General features: G+C 38.3%; 1 protein-coding gene across 1 annotated transcript in view; it reads right to left on the bottom strand.

Annotated features, from left to right (window-relative positions):
- Positions 1 to 1,903: 1,903 nt before the first annotated feature.
- LOC108673864 overlaps positions 1,904 to 20,847 on the bottom strand; it is a 29,354-nt gene continuing 10,410 nt past the window's right edge. The window contains exons 2-3 of the mRNA XM_018161743.1: positions 9,516 to 11,909; positions 1,904 to 2,393 (exon numbers count right to left, since the gene is read on the bottom strand). Coding sequence (XP_018017232.1) covers positions 2,346 to 2,393; positions 9,516 to 11,891 — 2,424 coding nt within the window. The 5' untranslated portion in view covers positions 11,892 to 11,909 and the 3' untranslated portion in view covers positions 1,904 to 2,345. The remainder of the gene's footprint in view (positions 2,394 to 9,515; positions 11,910 to 20,847) is intronic.

A 20,847-nucleotide genomic window follows, 5' to 3' on the forward strand; every position in this document is an offset into this window, starting at 1 on the left:
ATAATGTTCGATTTCGAAACAATGTTCCTCCTTGACAAAAAGAACTGCTGACCACTGCTGGAAAACAGGATCGGTCGTGTGTTTATGTCGCTGTGTCTTCCTGTAATGGTGTGAATATAAATCAAAAATCATGTGGTGGGTGAAATGAAAATCATGTGATGTGTGAAAAATCATGATTTTCATCAAAATCATGTGTGGTGAGAAATCAAAATCATTTTGTGATGTGCATCTAGATTTTCATGAATAAGTTGATGCGTTGGTAGGTTAAAAATTATTTCAATAATAACAAGAACATAAAATCTAAAACCTCAATCGGTATTGAAGAAAAGAAATTTTCAAATATATACAAAACGGCAAGCAATAGATACTTTTCTGTACAAAGGATTTAGTGAAATCTTATTTGAAATTGAAAGACGTTAAGAACTTTATTTTGAACGTTGACAATATGATAGTGCAGAAGTGCTCATGCTGGTCCGTTTGGACCGCGGCCGTAGTTGTCTCCGACTCCGACATGCAGGCGTCCGTTTGGCCATGAGTTACTAAATCGCTTTAGCAGGAATAATTTGCTGTTATTTTTCCCTGTTAAGAATAAAAACAATGTGTAGAATCTTTGTTAATTTTCCATTTTTCAACAACGGAGCATATAATTGAGGCCTAGATATATAGCTTTTAATTAATTAAAAGGCCTTAGGATGTAAGGGGTAGCAGTTATGTGCTTGTAGGTTCATATCATTGATTATTTCAAGTGGGTCTTCATGGATCTCGCATTTTCATGGATGCAAGAATTGGAGAAACGCAGAATGATGTTCATTGTGCCGAAATGGATAGCATGAAACTGCATTGCTGTCGTACAATATCTCAGAACGTCACCAGGTCAAGTAAACTCACCAAATATATATAGAAAATATATTCATTCCTGAAACATGTGCTAAGAGCTCATAATTGTGAGATTTGTTGACGATTAATATACACGAATTGACACTCAGAGAAATGCATGGAGAGAGATTTGTTGCATAAAATGAAGTATTAAGGCATAAGTGCAGGCACTAATGATAACGTCATCTATCCATCACACTTAGAAGTTATTGTGTGTAGGACTGGGGTAAGCGGAGCGAGCTATTGCTCAAGGTGCAATAAGATTGTAATGAGGAAGGTCATGCAACAGAAAAATTAATAATTCTTTATTATGACAAATTATTTTTTGTGAGGTTTTGCTCTTAATATATAAAAATATCCTTGGTAACAGCGTAAAATCGTAATGTTTGTAATGTGAAGGAAGTACTAAAATGTCAAGATTCTCTGGCTGGGTTCGACTGATCGGAGATTATTTTGTAAAATAATACTCTCATGTGAAAAATCAAAAGTTTTCTGAAATTACTATTTTGTTTTCTTGTTTGTTTGACAAGAAAAATGCGTTTACTACAGCAAAGTATTCGCACAACAAACAGTGATGTTTTACGTCGCGTTTTTACACTTGATACCATAAAAAAAATTCAAGAACCGCTCAAAGCGCCAGCTTTTGCAAAATGACCGTCACATCAGAGAGCGACAACCTCAGTAGGACGTCATTGCCGAGGATTCAGAATTTCAAGCGTAACTGGAAATCACATAACATACCGTAATCATAACAAGAAAATTACGATCACAATCGAGAGTAATTATCGCCGTAATTACCATCATAATTATAGCCGTAATTAACGCCAATTATCACACTTGTGATAAGAAGTCAAAAAGAAGTACTTAGATGGTTTGAGTGAGTGTTTATCCTTTTTAATATAACTAGCTATACGTTGATTATAATTAATCATCGTATTGCTATTTTATATATTTTTTATAATAGTCGATTATTTTACATTAAATTCATTCAGAATTGGAAATTTGTTTGAATTTTTTGAAGTATCTTGAATTGAGGAAAATTTGAAAGCTCACGACTCAGTATATTTTGATATTACGAATTGTGGTTTCACATCAACGGTTTACAGTAGATCCATTTCTTGCTATCTTCGCCTTCGCCAAAGATCAAAATTATTCAAAGATGTAAAGGTCTCTTTTTTGACAGAAATTAATAGCTCATCATGCATCAGATACTTGGCATAGCGTCCTATGGGAGGGCATCAATGCGACTTTTCCTCGAGTCGCAAAAGGTGGAACTCGAACTTTGGTTAAGTTTTGAGCCTCACGGATGAGGTGAGGCATCTCAAATGGATGTAGAAGAACATGATGGGCTGGTCGGCCGACGACTAGCCATCGATGTGTCACCGAAGCATAGCCATCGATGTGCCACTGACGATTAGCCATCGATATGTGCCACCTACAATTACATAGAGAGAAGCGAGGCCGCACCCTCAGAAATAACGTAGTCCTTGAGTGTCACACTTCACCACCACGCGTTCCTGAAAAGTACGATTATTTTAGAACAAAAGAAAATGTAATTTATAAAAAAGAACAGGCATTTTAGAACATGGGGGTTACAGCATAGTCGATTTAGCAGCCCTCGGATGTCATTAATACGACGATTAATGAAAACTGAATGAAAAGGCAATTGATACTTTGGTTAAAGCAAATTGAAACAAAAAATTTACTATAAACGTGAAAGTTTATTTTTTAAATAAGCCAGTTAACGAAGAGAATTTAAGGTGCCCGGAAAAGGAGATCAGCCCACAAAGTTTATCAATAATTACTCTGCATCAGTCAGCTATATGATACTGTACAGATTAACGTTCATAAAATGCATAAGGTAAGGTTAATAATAATAAGGTTAAGTAAAGAAAGGTTTAATAATAATTATGCTGAGGCTAGTCGGGAAATGCCTGGAGAAAACTCATTGACATGAAAAAAGTTTCCGGCTTACGGGTGCAACTGAGTGCTCTTTAGAAGCAAGGCTGCCTGGCAGGAACGAGGAACGAATAACAGGATGCCTTATGTTGTACTTTGTTAACGGCGCAGTGATGCATGCTAGCGGCAGAGTTACAGTGATGCTGTATTAACGGTGCAGTGGTGCATGCTAGCGGCAGGGTTACATGCAGTGTTGCTGTATTAACGGTGCAGTGGTGCATGCTAGCGGCAGGGCTACGATGTTACATTGTGGTGACGGTGCAGTGGTGAATGCTAGCTGCAGAGTTACAGTGTTACATTGTGTTAACGGTGCACTGGTGCATGCTAGCGGCAAGGTTACAGTGTTGCCGTATTAACGGTGCAGTGGTGCATGCTAGCGGCAGGGTTACATGCAGTGTTGCTGTATTAACGGTGCAGTGGTGCATGCTAGCGGCAGGGTTACAGTGTCGCTGTATTAACGGTGCAGTGGTGCATGCTAGCATACAGTGTTGCTGTGTTAACGGTGCAGTGGTGCATGCTAGCAGCAGAGTTACAGTGTTGCTGTGTTAACGGTGCAGTGGTGCATGCTAGCAGCAGGGCTACGATGTTACATTGTGGTAACGGTGCAGTGATGCATGCTAACAGCAGGGTTACAGTGTTGCTGTATTAACGGTGCAGTGGTGAATGCTAGCTGCAGAGTTACAGTGTTGCTGTGTTAACGATGCAGTCTAACAGCAGTGCTGGTGCTGTAGTGCAATCCGTGCAGTGGTGCATGCAAGCAGCTGAGCTAGCGTTGATGTGCAAACGCGCAACGTTGAAGAGTAAGCAAGATGTATGGCTACACGGAGCGTTTCTTCGACACGTCCGCATCAATCAGGCTTGTAAAAAGCAGTCCGTCAAGTAGGGGGCTTTGAATTCCTGCTTCAATTGTTTGAGATTGCTTTGTTTTACAGTAGAAACAACATAAAATGTATTTGTATAGTTCTGTAATTAAATGTACGAGGTTTACTGGCTTCATTGATGGCGTAGAGTATCGCAATGGCGGTTTACGTTTCTAATAGCTTGTTCTGTCATAAATTTAAGGTGTAAATGATCTTTCGATTACCGGATAACTCAAGCGAGTATATGCGCATTCATGAGTATTTTAATGAAATAAACAGCATGTTGCCGTAAATAGCTTCAGAGGAGAAATGAAGACATTTTGATAAGGAGAAATGTCACGAACAGTGTATTCAAAATACAAAAAAAACTTTCACTGCAAAAACTGGACTCGATCGCTTAATTAATTGCGTCGCCACGGCAGGGCCAAGAACAATGTTGACATTCATGTTTTCGCCTGAATAATGATGCTTTTGAACTCAAAATAGCCTGAGCGGATGCCTTGGTGTGAAAATTTGAGTTGTCATGCACACATTCGCTCGTGTCTTTAATGTTGCAAGTTATGCATACATGTGCGACACGCGCGCCCCCTCCTGACCTTTGCCGTTATACAGGCTCTGCCACCGAGCAAGGTGACAGATAAGAGGCAGGATGCTGTAAAATCCGAGCGTTGTCATAGGTCTAAAGTTATATCGTACGTTTTTAATTTAGACAAACCACGAAAATAGAGTGCATGGAACAAAAATGATTGTATTACAATTTACGACCGTTATATAGTTTCATTCTCCAAAATCTTCATGAAAAATGCACAGTGCGAGTGACAAATTATAATGTATCACAGAATAGTAAATTCTGTGATATTCGGCAGAATAGTAAATTCATTCTCGACAAAGTAAGACCTAGCTAACTAGTTTCCCGAGAGGAACGTAAATTTATGATCATATTCAAGTCCTTACAAGAATCAAGCTTTTCGATTGTTCAATTCTTTATAGAACCATTTGAGTCCTAATATTCTTCTAAGCAATTTCGACTAACCAAGTTCTTGACACCATATAATTTCTTTCTGTTATTCGAGAAATAAGGACTTTTAAGTTTTTATCGCCAAACAATTATATACGACTACTTCAGTCGTAAAAATTCATGGAAAATCCGGCACCAGAACTGGTCACGCTTTATGCTTCAGAATGTGCATATTTGCATATCACCATTTATGCTTCAGAATTTACAGAATTTATCCCGAATTTTCAGCTATACGACGGAGTTAGACGGTCGTACGAATTTTAGGAAAGCCAGTCCGAAGAAACCTAAATAAATTAAGCGTCAAGCGAAGTATTATAGTACTTTTTGTAGGAAGAATTCATGCATGCTCCTTGTGTAGCGTAAATGTGAGTTCCAAAATAAATATTTCAGCGAGACATGGGGTGGTCATACATACCAAGATCACAATCAGGCATGAGGAGAACATCGTGTGCCATTTGATGTAAGTTGTGCGACATGAAACCTACATAGTGTGACGAATCACAGGCATAGTAAACCATATTCTATATAATACGCCCGCATTTGATGTGACGCATAACAAGCCATCTGACAAACATTGCATGCCATTTGATGTATAGCGCATGTCAGTTAAAGTTCATTAGACCCTGTAATTTAACGTACAACACATGGCATGTGGCGTAGACCGCATATGCCATGTGGCATGAAAGCGGCTCGTGGCTACGCGAAAGTTTCGCAGCGGTAATCGCTTCCTGGCGGAGAAAGAAGTTATTTTCTTTGCGGTTGAAGATGGCGCAGAGGGAGCATGAACCTCTGAGGCTGGCAATGAAAACTTAGGTCTCTACATTAATTTTTTTTTCGTTCTTTTAGTGGAATAAATAAACGAACATAAAAGGCAAGATCTTGAATTGATTAAATTTTAATTAAAAATCAATATAATATGTTCCGGTTAGTACATATATGCAGCAGTATTAGTTGAGCAGCCTTTATTTGATTGTTAAACTAAATTTTTTTAATAATTCAGTTCGCAGAACGGAAAAAGAATAGAGTTACTTTAATTACAGTGAAATCTTTTCATTTTCTTATATTTATATTTCCAGTTCGGAACCGCGTAATCATTGCAAGATATGACTTATGACGTAATAATTACTCAGAGGTTATCATGATCCAAGAGATTCAGTGGTATAAAAAGAGCGCAATTCAGGGACAAAATGTGGACGTGAGGATAATAGGCATTACAAATAAGCTTTATCACAACTGCCTTGCCTTGGCAGAACTGCTGTTGGCCCTGAATAAGATTTTAAAGCTCAAGAACAGATTGTCTGCTGCTTCCATAGCCACGTACGTGATATTCTCCAAAGTACTAAACAAAGTTACTTATTGGATGATTGTGTGACTAGGAAACTATTTGTTCAATGAAATAAACTAGCACAAATGTTCCATGGATCTGCTGGGTGAATTTATTACAGTAGTGTAAAATTCGGGGGGAAAATAAAATGATATCTTCTATTAAAATGTAAATGGAAGACACTTGGTGCCAGTCTTCAAATTAAAAAGTCTTCAAATTGAAAATTAATTATTATGACCTTATTTTCTATGTCCTCCAAGTAAGACTTTGTGCGACAAAGCCTGCGCAGTTAGTGTGGCATTCATTTTAGCTCAGCTTACTTAAAACTTTATGTACTTTATTATTAAAGGAATTGTCTACAACTGTTGTGATTATTTACTGTTAAAGCTAATATTTAAGAGCAATGGTGGGTCACAGTTATTCCAATATAAAAATGAATACAAAGCCTCAAATTGTTTCAAGGAAACCGACTTGTATGAGAGCCTGAAGGGTGACAGCAGTACATATATAACCTCCTAGTTAGTATGATACGATGCTTCGCTTTTTTCGTTTAGACTGTGCTGAGGATGAAAATTGAGCACTAGAGTTCAAACATTGTAAAACTTTACAAGGTTTCAGAGTACTCGTCAGCTGGGCTATATGGGCCTAATATTGTTGAAGTGTATTATAAGTAGTTATTACAATACAAGTTCAGAGTGTACATGTATAGGAAGGAATCGTAGGTTGAGCTAGATAAAATTGTGAAATTATTTCTAAATTATTATTTTCAAACTAAAATTATGGAATAATTTTAGAAGGATCAATTTTAAGTTCTAATTTACTTGTCGGCGATGCTCTTTAAGACCCGAGTGTAATTGTAGGTTTTGCATGCATAAAGTATTAATGTGTTTGTAGGCAGTGTAATATTATTTAGCTGCGCATTTTCAAGTCAGTGCAGCATACGGTAATTATGTGCAATAGATTACTTGTATATGAAGCAATGATTCACTGTACTAAAATGTATGCTGTGTTGTGTACAATATAAAAGCGTGCATTTAGATGAAAATATTAAAAAGGAAATAGCTAACTTGCATGCAATGCAATATGATGTTACTTTCACGTTATCATAGTCTGGGCTTACACTTCCTTGTCACGCGCACGGGAGAGTGACAAGAAGCGCTGCCGCAGAACACGCGAACTTCCCTCTAGTAATGACGCCATTTAATCCTGAGCTTCATGCGTGGCTGAGATTGACGCCTATCCAGTGAATATATTCTATTATTACTAAAGTTATTCGTACTTCCATGGATCTGTGCTCTCAATCAAAGATCCGATGATTGTAAGTATTACATATGCTTAGTCTATATGCTCGATCAGTATAGACGTTAATGACTTAATACAAATTTAGCTGACTAAACCTTATTCGTATTGCTTGATGTGGCATAGATCGAATTCAATGAAGATTTGTTTTGGGCTAAACGTAATTCACGGTGAATATTGGTGATTTTTAAACGTTTACTGGAGATTTCCCCGGATTCGCTAAGGTATTAAGGTGATAGACAGATGTTCTACGATTTTCTTTACTATTATGAGGAATATGACATCAGATTTTCGACGAGTTGTCACATTGCATTAATTATCTGAATCCTGCGCCAATGTAGGACGAGTTATGCGCATTATTGCGTGGGGCTAATGCTTCGAGCGAAGTGCGTGTAAACATCAATTTCGCAAGAGCCAGTTACGTCTTGTCGCTGCACTCAACTCGCCCGCCTTTAATAAAAACTAATTGAAAAACTGTAAATAATAGGAAATTAAGACATTTTTTTAATTAAGATTCTCGTTTATATTCACTCTCCTCATAACAAGATTCTCGTTTATTTCGGAGGTTGGCGACATAGAATACGGTGGTGACTCATGAGTCATTGTTGGGAGCTACAACCGATGTAAGAAGACATCATTCTGTGAATTAATCCATGGAACTGATAACATTTTGTCTGCAATATATTGCAGAAAAGACAACAATGTATGATATGGTGCTATTATTGTAATTTAACTGCACGGACCATCGAATAAGAAATCCAAAAATAAATGAGATGTCTATATTTAAAATTATTAAAGTTAAATGGCCAGCCGTTCTTTTTTTAAACTACGAACTTCATTGCTAAATAATAAAAATGCCAAAATTCGGGCAGGAAATTATCATAGACAAATTTGTTCCTGTGAAACTCCGCCTTACGACATTATTCGTGCAGAAACTTGCTTTGTAGAACGGTTCGTTCGTAAGCGATCCTATTTCTTCCATTAAAACTAGTGAAAAAACTGTGATCCGTAGCGGGTCTTCCAGAAGTAACTTTTTTTACGTTTTAGTTTTAGGTGTTAATTAAATAAGGCATCTTTCTGACCCAATATAGTGAAAATCGTACTTCTATTTCGGCTGTTCTCCTCGGCCAAGTCGAAGTAAAAAACTCGCGTCAATGATAAATCGGTCTTTCATGATGACCAATTTATCATCGATATAACTCGACACTTTTTAGGACGATCCACTGTTTTTTAGCATTGCCTGAGGTCATACACTGAAACACGGCTGCACATAAGTGGAGCACATTTTTTCCGATCTGAAGGTTCGTAAATCGGTTTGGTAGTAAGGGCTGGGTTCCACAGTACATCACACGTTTTTTTTGCAAATTGAAATTCGTTATCCATGTGTCATGATTTTTTTTCGATGTATATAAGCTGTTTCTTTTGTTAATTCATTTGAGCTCACCATTGAATAGCTGTAGCTATTCAATATTATTCAAAACCTTACGGTACTCGAGCTCGGGGATTATGTTAATTCAGTCTTAGAAAGCAGTAGAGCCTTGTGGTGTCAAGAAAAGCTGTCGTCAAGAGAGCTATGATGTTAAGTTTATGTTATTCTTCTCAAGAACGAATTTCTGCATGAAGGGCTTCTCAAAATTGCAGTGAACAAGATAAAGATGACTACCCTCTAAATGTTTTAAACTATGTTAAACGTACCGCTCACAACATAAAGCCAATAATTCCTTATCCTGATCCAGGCATGCCACAGACTTTCTTGACAGTAGACATGTTGTCCATTAAAGGCGCTACATTCTTAACTCACAATATTTGACAGAAGTTATCGCCAGTGTTTCAGTTACGCCGAATATATCAATTTCGACACCATATTTTAAATGGATTGCACACCTATTGCAACCGCTTGAGTAATTTATGAGATCGAGTAACAATGTGGCACAAACTGGGAACCGCTGTGCTGGCATAGACAAGCCAAAGGAGCTCATGCAGAAGAAATAGTTAAAGCTGATAGCACGAAATTAAATGTCAACTCACCTTAAACATTCTGGAATATTTTCCAGCTCAAAATCATCTGCGATAGATATTATTTTATTTGGCGTTTATTTGCTTTAGAATTCTTTGTAAACTTTGAATTTTTCCGTTTAATTAGACTAATGATAAAGATATTTTATATAACTACTCTCACCGTGGCAGGATAAGCGGAGCCGTTGCTGGCGACGGTAGCTGCAGACGAGCAACACGAAGCAGAAGTTGCAGATGTTGGAGCAGATTGAGCCTTCTTCTCTTGAGCAACTTTGCCAGGGTCCAAAGTTGGCACGTGACTTTTACAAAAAATACGGTAGTCTTTCAAGGTCACAGGATTTCTGTAGAAAGTTTTAAGGTTGAGCTTTACACCACACTGGCAGCACCGAAAACAGGATACGTGGAAGAGCATCTCCTTCGATGGCTGTAGCCTTTCTTGTGGGTACACTGGCTCGTGGCATCTGAGACAAGGAGGGTGCAGTGAACTGGATACCTTTTTTTCATACGGGGTTTCCTTGAATTCGTTCACCTTGAGTTCGGCCAGTCGAGCGAGTATGGCTCTATCGCTGGCACTCACGGACGTATTAAGGTTCACAATTTCTCTCTGCTCGATGCTGTTACTGCGAATGAGAAACGAAAATCTTTTGGTAGGCTGATGAGTTGCAGCAGATGTTACAGAACAAATCGATGTTTTGTTTTTATCTGAAATCAATGAGTCAGATTTTGTTTTAACACAAGTCAAATTACGTTCATTTTCAAAATTCGCATCCTTTTTGGTCTCGTTTTCCGAGTATTGTTGTCTTGCTGAGAAATGTCTTCTTTCAACTCCGCCAACTGGGCAAATAAGTGCAGCCATTTGCTCGTGTGCATCAACGTCCTCACACGTAGACCCACTCTCGACAACTGACGCAGCGCAGGCATCGGCACCAGCAGTCTGGCTCACATTCTTGCGCCTGTCGCAGCGCTTCTGCACGGAATAAAAATTACTAGGCGGCAGAAGGCACGAGTAAATGGTTTGTGTTGCGGTAGATGTCATGTTTACTGATGATCCCAACATGGTACTAGAGCGGCTGCTCAACGTTGACCCGTTCTTGTCCTCTATTGAACCACAAAGGCTCTCGTTTATGATTAGATTTACAGCTGGCGCACCTAAAATCACCGGCTGATAAGTGGGTGACGTGACTGAAGAAGTGATGTTAGAGGAGTATGTTGCCTCGTTAGCCACCCACAGCTCTTCTTCCTCACGTTCTCGTTGATCTTTTGAAGGAACATAGTCAAATACCACGCTGCGGTTACTTCCTTGACGGCTAAAATTATTTATGTCTAAGCCATTCATTGAATCCTCAGGAGATAATCCTTCCGCCTCTCTCATACCAAGAGCTTGATTGAATGAATTTAATTGTCTGAATAGTTGTAGGTACTCGTGGAATCTAAAATTTCTCTCGTCCTCTCTTCTGGCAGCGTCATCCGCTTCCGAAATGCGCCTCGATGACATCGTCGATTGCGAGTACTCGGATGGCGGCGAGCGATCAGAATTGTTGTCACTACCCAGTTCAGTGACGGTGTAAGCGCTGGAGAACATTGATGAAGAGGGCGTTACAGGAGAAGCATTTTCCGCGCTACGAAGCTCCTCGTCAGGCGGCCGAACTCTCCATTGTAACAAGAGGGCCGGTGATGTTAAAGGTTTCTCTTCGTGCTGCAGAGAATTGATCCGAGCTTTCGATACACCTTCGGACATGAGTTCAGATAACTGATCTGTTTTTTCGCTGGATTGGGGTTCGTAATACGACAATGTCAGGCTGCTCGGTCCTGACTCAATGGCTTCGATCATCTCCACAACGTCAACTGATTTAAGCGGGGAGCCCAGTTCTTCCACAGTCCCAATATACACAACTGTGGGTGAGTGCCTTGAGATCGCTTCTTCCGCCTTTTCTGGAATTGCATATGATGAATTGCCAGGTGTAACCATCAATACTTCTCCCGAAACACCAACATTTTGGTCAGCTATGGCTCCTTTGTTGACTGTCACGTTATTTCTATGGATGCGGATTGATTCTCGTCTGCGTAAGATAATTTTGGCGATCTGCTCAGTCACGATGTCTTCATTGTTTTTCCAATCCGAGCCTGTTGCTATAGATCTTTTACTCTGCACAAATTTATCATCAGAATTCCTGTTACTCTTCTCGTTAGTGTTTTCATCGTTTACTTCACACTCTATTTTCGACATGTGTTTGTTCTTTATTGTGGTATTTGAACAATGCCTTCTTTTCAGTTTCGAATAGTCTGGAAACCCATGACCGTTAAGCGGATTTATCTCATCCGATTCGTGAGCACTTCGCAGAATAACGCACCCCTGATTTTTTAAATATTTTTCTAATTCGATGTTGTCAAGCCGAACTGGTACATCGTATTGATCACTTTTGTAAAACCAGTCATCGTCGTCGTTGCCGTAGTTGCTAAGGTTGACGTCACTACGGCATATGTGGACAACCGTGACGTTGCCAAAGCAAGGAGAACGACCAAGACCGCTAGCAACCATAGCGAAAACCGTTTCCTCCTGCACAAAAGTTAAAAAAAAATAGGATACATAAGCAGAAGTGTGTTTTTGTTAAGCAAATTTAAGTTATTTGGTTAAATACCTATATATATTCGACAAATCGAAAGAACTATAAACGAATTTAGATAATTTTAGTTCCTGGATTAAACAGCGCTGATTATTTAACAATAAAATTTTGAGATGGAAGTGACAGCTACAGGTAAGAGCATACATTAAAGGCATTAGAATTTTATTAGTCCGCACATTCGTTCCCCATTCTTCGACTTCTATTCCCGTTTAACAGATTCGGCAAACGAGGACGACTCGGAGACGGAGGACGACGAAGGCGGCGCATCAGCATGACCGGGGACTAGGAAGTCCCGAACTCATCATAAGGTCATTAGGTCAAGGGATCATAACTTGGCGATGCAGTGGCAGCAGTCTATGGATAGCTACTTGCTGTGCGTTGCTATCGCCCCACAGTTCGACGAGTTATTTCTAATTATGGGAAAATTCATTTTGCAGGAAAGAATAATTTAGGCATGGATCCGTAAAATTTATATCGTCAACGTTTTCGCAATCATTAAGACTGGAATTTAGTCTTGAGGCTGATAGCCAATGAAAATTATTCTTATTATTCTGTGGTATAAAATGGATACAAAAACTTTAAAGATCCATCTAGCGATAGATCACAACTATATTTTTGTGTGAATAGTGAGTCATAATACTTCAGACGAGAAGAGAAAAATTATTCAATAAGTCAATAATTCAAATAAGTGAATAATAAGAAATTCATACGTTTTATACAAACCGCTTTCGTATGAAGAGGATTATATTAAGCCATAAAATAGTCGTATCTAAATTACGAAAACTATTGTCCTCTTGATGCAGTTGTCAAAGCATTCTCATACGTATTTTATAGTTTAATTGCAATCATTATTTAACATTGTAAAAAGTCCCGATGAAGAGCAGTCCCAATTTGGTTATTTACTTACCTCCTTCTAAGAATGATTTGGCGATTTTTGATAAAGCTACAGTACCATTTATAAGCAATTCATTTCATGTACGAATGTTCGATCCTCTGGTGCAATATCTCAGTTAACGTTTATCTCAAGAAAAACCGTTCGTACAACCGTTAGTTTTCGTGCCAATAAAACTACTGAAATAAACGGTTCGTCACATTTTAGTGGTTGGTTTACTCTATTTTTGGTTCCTGGCTTATTAGAACAGAATAGAAGTTTCGGCACTGAAGAAATAGGCCCATGGCCTGTTGCAGATTCTTGAATTTTTCGTGACTTGATTCAAAAGGAATCTTTTCAAGAATCTATGAATAATTTCAACGCGCAACTTATTATGTTATGTATGTTATAAAATAAATCAAAATTAATGAAAATTGTATAGTTTTTACACCAATCTGTAATTGTATTTTCAATGTACACAGGTTTGAAGTTAGTCTCTTCTCGAAGAAATATTTTCTGTTTGAGTTTTCTACGCTAAGAGAAAAAACGTGTTGTAGCATAGACAATAATAATAAAAATCCTGTTTTCCGAAGGCAGTATTTTCCGTGTTGTATTAAATTAGTTTATTACAAAAAATTGTAACACTTTGATTGAAATATAAATAAATAATAGTTATTGAAACGTTCCAGGTCAATTGTTCACTCATTCAATGACTAAACGATCCCAAAACGGGGCAAAATCCACAATGTAGTCCAACGGAGTCTATGAGACAATTTTAAAAACTCAAAAAATCATGAAAACAGCGTTCCCTAGCAGAAGAAATTGCTGCATTCGGTCCATGGTATGTAGTATGTACTAGTAATAAATTCTAAATTACGGAGTTGTATATAGGTTGAAAATTTCATTCATAAAATGAGGCTGAAAATTTCATTCATTCATGAAATTAAATTATGAAAGCTAATACCAAATCATGACAGAAATCTCTGATTTATAAATAAAAATTTTTAACATAGTGTTCATGTCATTTCGGGCATTCGGTTAACTATCTAAGTCAAGAAACAAGTTTAATATAAAAAAACATGAAACAGATCACTAATACGAATCGATATGACTATATTTTGACATTTGAAATGACATGATCAAAATTTACGACACACATGACAGGCAGTCATTTGGATTCAAACATCAACAGTATGGCAACAATCAAAATTTTCTAATTTTATCTAGGCCGTAAAAAGGCACGCAATCTTGATTTAATATTTTAATGTTATGAGTGTAAAATTTTCACTAGCAGAAAGTAAATTTCTTTAATTTTAGATCATAATAAGGGATAAAATATTATTTATAATTATTACTTCACTCTGTACATCCAATGAATGTCTAAATCTAAAAACTACATGCAAAAGCGATTCATTCAAAATTAACGGAAAGAGTACGAAAATTCCCGGCTAATTTCTCTGAGTAATGATTAATGACACGGAATCCATCTTTTGACATATGTAAATTATTATTGTAAGAAGTGAAGATGGTGACAGTGAATACGACTGAGATTACAACCATCAACTTGCGCGACTGCCACGCCTCAGCACGCGTCTGCATAGCAATCAAAACCTAGCTTCGTATTCGTAAAAAAGTACGTGATAGCTGACGAGCATTAAGAACATTCACAGCCAGCGCATTACGCATGCGTCGAATTCCGCATGCTGTGGTTAATAAGAAAGTATTTAAGTATTTCTCGTGAAGCGAAGAAATGAGTAAGCCAGCCAGATTCAGTGGAAGTGACGAGAGCTCGGGTGGCTTCAGTTGCGACACTCCCTTGAAAACTAGAACGAGTAGATTAGGTGAGCTCTGAAGCACATGCCTGTTGTCTACAGGAAGGACATGCCTGGCTCATGAAACCTAGTGAGCAATGCTTTCCACACCTGCATTTGTGAGGTCTTTTCGACGACGGGTATATCGCTACTCACTTAACGCTCGCTTCTAGCGTCATGTGTCATTGTTACTCACTTGATCGATATTTAACGAGTAAAGATTTAATTCATGAACTCTTTTTATGAATTTTTCAAAGTGCAGCTAATTTTAGTCGTTATTTTAAATGAGAGGTAGACTGCAAACATTAAGTTTCGAATTGAAAATCAATAAATAATACAATAAACTTAACGAACCCTTTTTTTTATTTTTGAAGCATCTAAGATGAGGGCACCAATTTTTTTCAGCCTATTTAAACTGAAGTCCAAGCCTACTTACTGTTGTATAGAGAGCATATTTGGAACAAATAGGAATTCATAGTAATCGAAAGGTAATCATTGATATCAGGACAGTCATTTGTAGGAATGACAAGACTGGAGGCTCTAGCCTCTCCCTCCCTCTCTCTCCTTAACCAAAGTAACATTTAGTAGTGGACTTTCTACAGCGTGCAGACTTACCGCGGCGTTCGCACTCACTGGCCACGACACCAAAACCTCTCACTTTGAGGTGACCGCAACGTGGCCATTGCTCCATCATTCGACCACTCGCAGGTATGCACAAGCGAACCCTCCAACATTTTACCTGTCTATACTACAAAATATACCTTGACAGAGTCGGCAGTCGGTCATCTATCATCTTCGTTTTGTTTTATACGTTGATGCTCCGCACGTAAAGAGGGTAATGTTCTAATTTACAAGAGAACGGAGTATAAATTAAAGTATTAAAATTATGGGGTAATTGTGCACCAATTACCTTTCCATCAATTCTCAATGAAGTTAAAAATTTTTATCGCGCTCACGTAAACATTTAGAAATTATAACCAATAGCGCACGTTGCTAGCTCCACAGCATAGAATAATAAGTCTTACATAGCTTCCACCATACATATCCTTTCTCAAGCGCTCAGTATGATACCTAACCTGAAGAAGCTTGCGCTCTGATTCCCGTCAGATAAGAACGACGTTTTGTTCGTTCCACGGCGCGTGTCTATCTCTGCCGTCGCCGTTTCTGGTGCAGAACAAGTAAGGGGCACTCACGTATTCTGTCTTCGGTTCATCGGGATGAAACCTGAGAATTTTGTTTGGTACAAGGCGATCACGGATGGTTGTATAGACCGGATGGTTGTATAGACCGGATGGTTGTATAGACCGGATGGTTGTATAGACCGGATGGTTGTATAGGCCTGATGGTTGTATAGACCAGATGGTTGTATAGGCCGGATAGGATTCCGGACCGCAAAAATCTGGTATTGATTTCTAATTAGACGAGTAAATCTAAAAAGAAATAAAAATTAGAACGCTTGTTCACGATGTGATGCCGACATTATCTGAATTGAGAGCATCTTTTTTCAATGAAACAAGGTTCACTAATAATTAAGTATGGACTAATTAATCTAACAATTGTTGATCGCAAGACCCAGTCTCATTAGCTTACTCTCCCTTTTTTCGGTGCCGCACGTCAACTTTGCAAATAGTATGAAAAGATAACGGTTTTATTTCCACATTTTCTTAAAATACAGCTCAAATTTCCCTTTGATTCGATAAAGAGGGAATGATGTATACAGGAGTTTGATGGCATGACATCAGACGTCTTTTTTTAAATACCAGCGTATTACGACAGCAACAATGAGGATAAATGCATTTTTAACTACTACAGTGAAAGCGACTACTTGCATGAAACTGCTTCCTCGTAGCTTTCTCCGCGTAATAATGGATGCGTTTGCGCAAGTGCTATGACAATTTGACGGCTTGTGACTTGACATTGTTTTACAAATAACTCGGTATAATATAAATCGATCGAAATTATTAATGTGTTAATCTTGCAATAATTACAGACGTAGTTTCAATGTTCGATCTCTTTCCTGGAAAAGAAAACAGCTAATGAAAAATGGTGAATCGTTCATAATTATGAAAGAGTTAATTTTAATATTGAGAGGCGATATTACAGATGACCATGTGACCACCAAGAGTGGGGCGACGAGTTGGGGGTTCGAAACCCGTAATCATTTGTAAAAATTCTTTTCAAAATCGACGAAAACTGCCGGCTTAGCTAAGGATCGTCAACAGAATAACACCGAATAATGGGAAGCTGAAACCACAAAATGATAACATTTTGTGGTTTCAGTTTCAGTTTCACGGGCGTTGAGGAAGAAAAGGCCGCTGTTGTGATGATAATGATAGATTATTGATTAATGGATTAATGATCACGAATGGCATTCAATGAGATGATGAGTGAACTTGACCGATTCGCAGGCGGACGGCAGGCAATTAAGCGAACTCCACCTATACATATTGATATAATTTCGCTCCTTACGTATACGTGGTCGAGTCCATATTAAATATTCCGTAACATTATAAGAGACTTCCTAAAGTAATAGACTAAAACCCATTGTTTTCTTATTTTATAAGATTATCGTCCAGTAATTTTTAATCAAAATGCACCTTTTATTCTAACGTAATTTTATTCGTGAGTGACATTTCGTACGCTATTATTATTCTCAAACGTCTTTCAAATTGCGGACGATAATAAAAAATTAACAAAAATAAGTGATTTGTAGCTTTGTTATAGACAAAAAAAACTTTAGGTCGAGTGCACATCCATACACGAAATTGAACTTCTGTATTCATCTTTTCAATGAGTCACTGTAGGTATATTAAACATCTTCACATGCGCAGTAAATTTGCTTGGGGTTGATTGAATGGCCAGCAAGAGGCCGTTCTCACGCAAGAATCGTTCCATGCAATTGCTGAATAGTCGTCGTTCAATCATAATATACACTGACTGTAAGCAACAATGTCAACTATACTCATGAAAGCAAGAAAGTCACTTTGGAAAACGCGTTCGAGAGAAAGTGTCTCGATGGAATGTTTCTCGTGAGAGAATGCGTCAACCTCGACTGAGGCTTGTGCTAATGTAGCCAAAGAGACATTATAAGTCAGCCCATACGACCGAGACGGAATTGATGAAGTCTCCGAGTTTCACGGGTGTTGAGAAAGAAAAAAACCGCTGTTGTGACAATAATGATAGATTATTGATCAATGATCACGAATGGCATTCAATGAGCCGATGAGTGAACTTGACCGGTTCTCAGGCGGACGGCAGGCAATTGAGCGAACTCCACCTACTTAAAAGATGATATTTCATCACTTCCAACTCAGTCTATCGAAGATAAGATTGTTACGTAAAGCTAAATTTATTCGCTACAAAAATGATTGTGAATCACAATAAATAATAGTTCCATGTAATTATAAATCATTATTAAATACTATGTATTTATAAATTACATGGTATTTTTTGAAAACTATTTTTAGGATGAGCAAGCTTGTTCATAATATAATGCACATGACTCCAGTACTGTAGCTAGATTGGCTTGAAACCTGCAAAGAAGGTAGCAATCACAAAAATATTCGAAAAATGCAACTGCAGAACGACAGCTACGAGTATTCAATTCTAATGTCAGAGACAGAACGGAAATTTAAAGCCAGCTGAACACTATACAATAAATACAATTTTTAAAAATACCTCCAAGTTTCCCAATGCGAAAATATGGCAAAGGGACACATTAATCACTACAAAATCCAGGGACCAGCCAGATGACAAAGACATATCAGATAGATTCTTAGCTCTCTGAGCTTGGCTCACATGCAGGGCCATCAAATCATCGTGGGCGCAAAATGACTTGCACTGATGGTTGCCGCCACGTACGACAACTTTAAAATGTTCTCTGTTACGTACAAACGTCCTCAGCTTGCTACAATCAGCTGTGCACGTATAATTTAAGCTGAAAGTTATGTTCCCGAAGAGGGACATACGGCGGAAGAGGGTTAACAGCTACTTGAAACCCAACTATACGCATCAGTAGATTAAAGCGTTGCGAGGTACATGATTGTTTGGGCACTTAAGACGAAAACCATGATATTCGGAGAGAAATAAATCAAGAAGTATATAATTACAACAATGAATCTCGGTGAGTGACTAACATATTTAGAAATAACGTCGTCATATTTGTGCATTTGTGGCAGTCACACCAATAAACTTGTTTCACGAGCCTCAGAAACGAAAAAAAAAACTCACAGACGAACGTTGAACACTTCGCCTGCTGCTGCTGATCGTAATGCTCGTAATACGAGATAGCGGGATCCATCATCGTTATTGAAGCAACTAGAACGATGACTTGCTAGTGTGCCGAAACACAAACCCATCAACATCATAACGGAAGCAAGCACATGGCATTTTATCGTCTAATATCTTGGCATATTAAGTTGAGGCTCTGGAGTACCAACCTTTCAATCTTTCGTTGATCGTGAAACCTTAGTAATCAACATTTATAAACTACGTGCGAATGTTAACACGAGCTCAAAACTCATATTCATCTTGTGTATCGTAAACGAAAACTGTATACTTTATACAATGATTGCAATATGAACTGGTCACTCAACAAACTGGACGGGAAAAAATCGTAAACAAAACACAGTGGTAGCCGGCTCGCGTGTACTGTGTGCTTACATGCACAAAGTTAACGGTCTATTTAGAATAAAATTATTACACGCAAAATCTGGAATGCAGTAATCACAGTGCATGAAGTGAATAGCTCCAAACAAACATTTTTACAGGAAGAGGAGGATGGTATGGAATAAACACAGGCCGCACAAGACTAGGGTATACAGAATGTACACTGCACACAGACAAGGCAACACGGCGTCTTCCGCCGCAACAATTGCTCGATGGTTTTGACCTCGGCCCGTTACGTTACCGGCGCGGGAGCAGCGTGCCCCCTTCTTCAAGCTAGTAATTCTGAGTTGTAAAATTATCATCATTACTTTTTTATCTATGAAAACTTCGTTCAAGTACTCAAAATTTGTAAGCATATATGCGTAAGCATGAATTTTATGGGTGCGAAAAAAATATTGACAGACAGAAAACGCTGTGCAATTTTTGGTGTTAAATGAGGTTACTATGAAAAAAGAAGAATGATAAGTCGAAGCGAGGCTAGAATAAACTTATTTGAAATGCTCGACAATAAAAAAATAATCATACTAGAAATAAACTTTTATATTTCGGAGTCTACAAAACGTTGCTCGACATATACGTCTTCGATGAAATAAATGACAAAACATTCCACCGAATCTCGATTATACGCAACTAATATAATATAAATATACAACAGAAACCGCCTAGTTGCAAATGCCTGTCGTGCGCTCTGGCCGGGTCCGTCGTCAAATGGGAGTCTCAGGCGACCGGGCCTTCAAATAATCGTGCCTATAGCCGACGTAAGCCTGCCCTTGTGCTTTTTAACCAGGAGAGTAAAGATGGTAAAAGTAAGTGGAGATACCATGCAACAGCAGTAAGAGGATGTCAACGGTAAATGTATTAAGAGGATAATTGGGAAACCAGCAAAGGTAAGATAATGTTGATATATTGATAATATATCAACATAAAAGTAAGATAGTCAAGGAATTAAAAGAATAAGAACTCGACAAAGAAAGTGTCAACAGAGTAAATAGGATATAAACAAGACAATGAGGATATAAATAAACAATATTGTAAGGATATCAGAAGGATGGGAAGGATACCGTCAGAGTAGTTATAATTACAGGATTGTGATGATGTCAACAGAAGACTATAAGGAAATCAACAGGATTGTTTAATGAATTATGAACATTAAACGAGAGAAAGAATGATCTCACTAAAGCTTCCATCACCAAAGGAGCCTTGTCAAAATTTCAGTCCACTTACCTTAGGCTTTCACTGAGCGGCCAACGATTATTACCTCTCATTTCAACAGAGAACTTAAACTGTGCATTTTAACTGAAAATTATACTGAAACGAGGAGGGTGGGCTTCGTCGATACAAGGAAGGCTGTGAAGTTGGAACAATTTACAAGGAGGGAAAGGCGCAACCGCTTGCCCAAAATATCAGGTTGGCAGCCAAGAGTCGTGAAATGGGAGCCTTGGAAGCCAGCTTACATAATCGACCGAGTTTTGAAACGTCCTGCGAAGTGCTAGCTTCGTTCGCCGCACTGACACTCACGCG

This window comes from Hyalella azteca, unplaced genomic scaffold, assembly GCF_000764305.2.
Source record: "Hyalella azteca isolate HAZT.00-mixed unplaced genomic scaffold, Hazt_2.0.2 contig16486, whole genome shotgun sequence".
NCBI lineage: Eukaryota > Metazoa > Arthropoda > Malacostraca > Amphipoda > Hyalellidae > Hyalella > Hyalella azteca.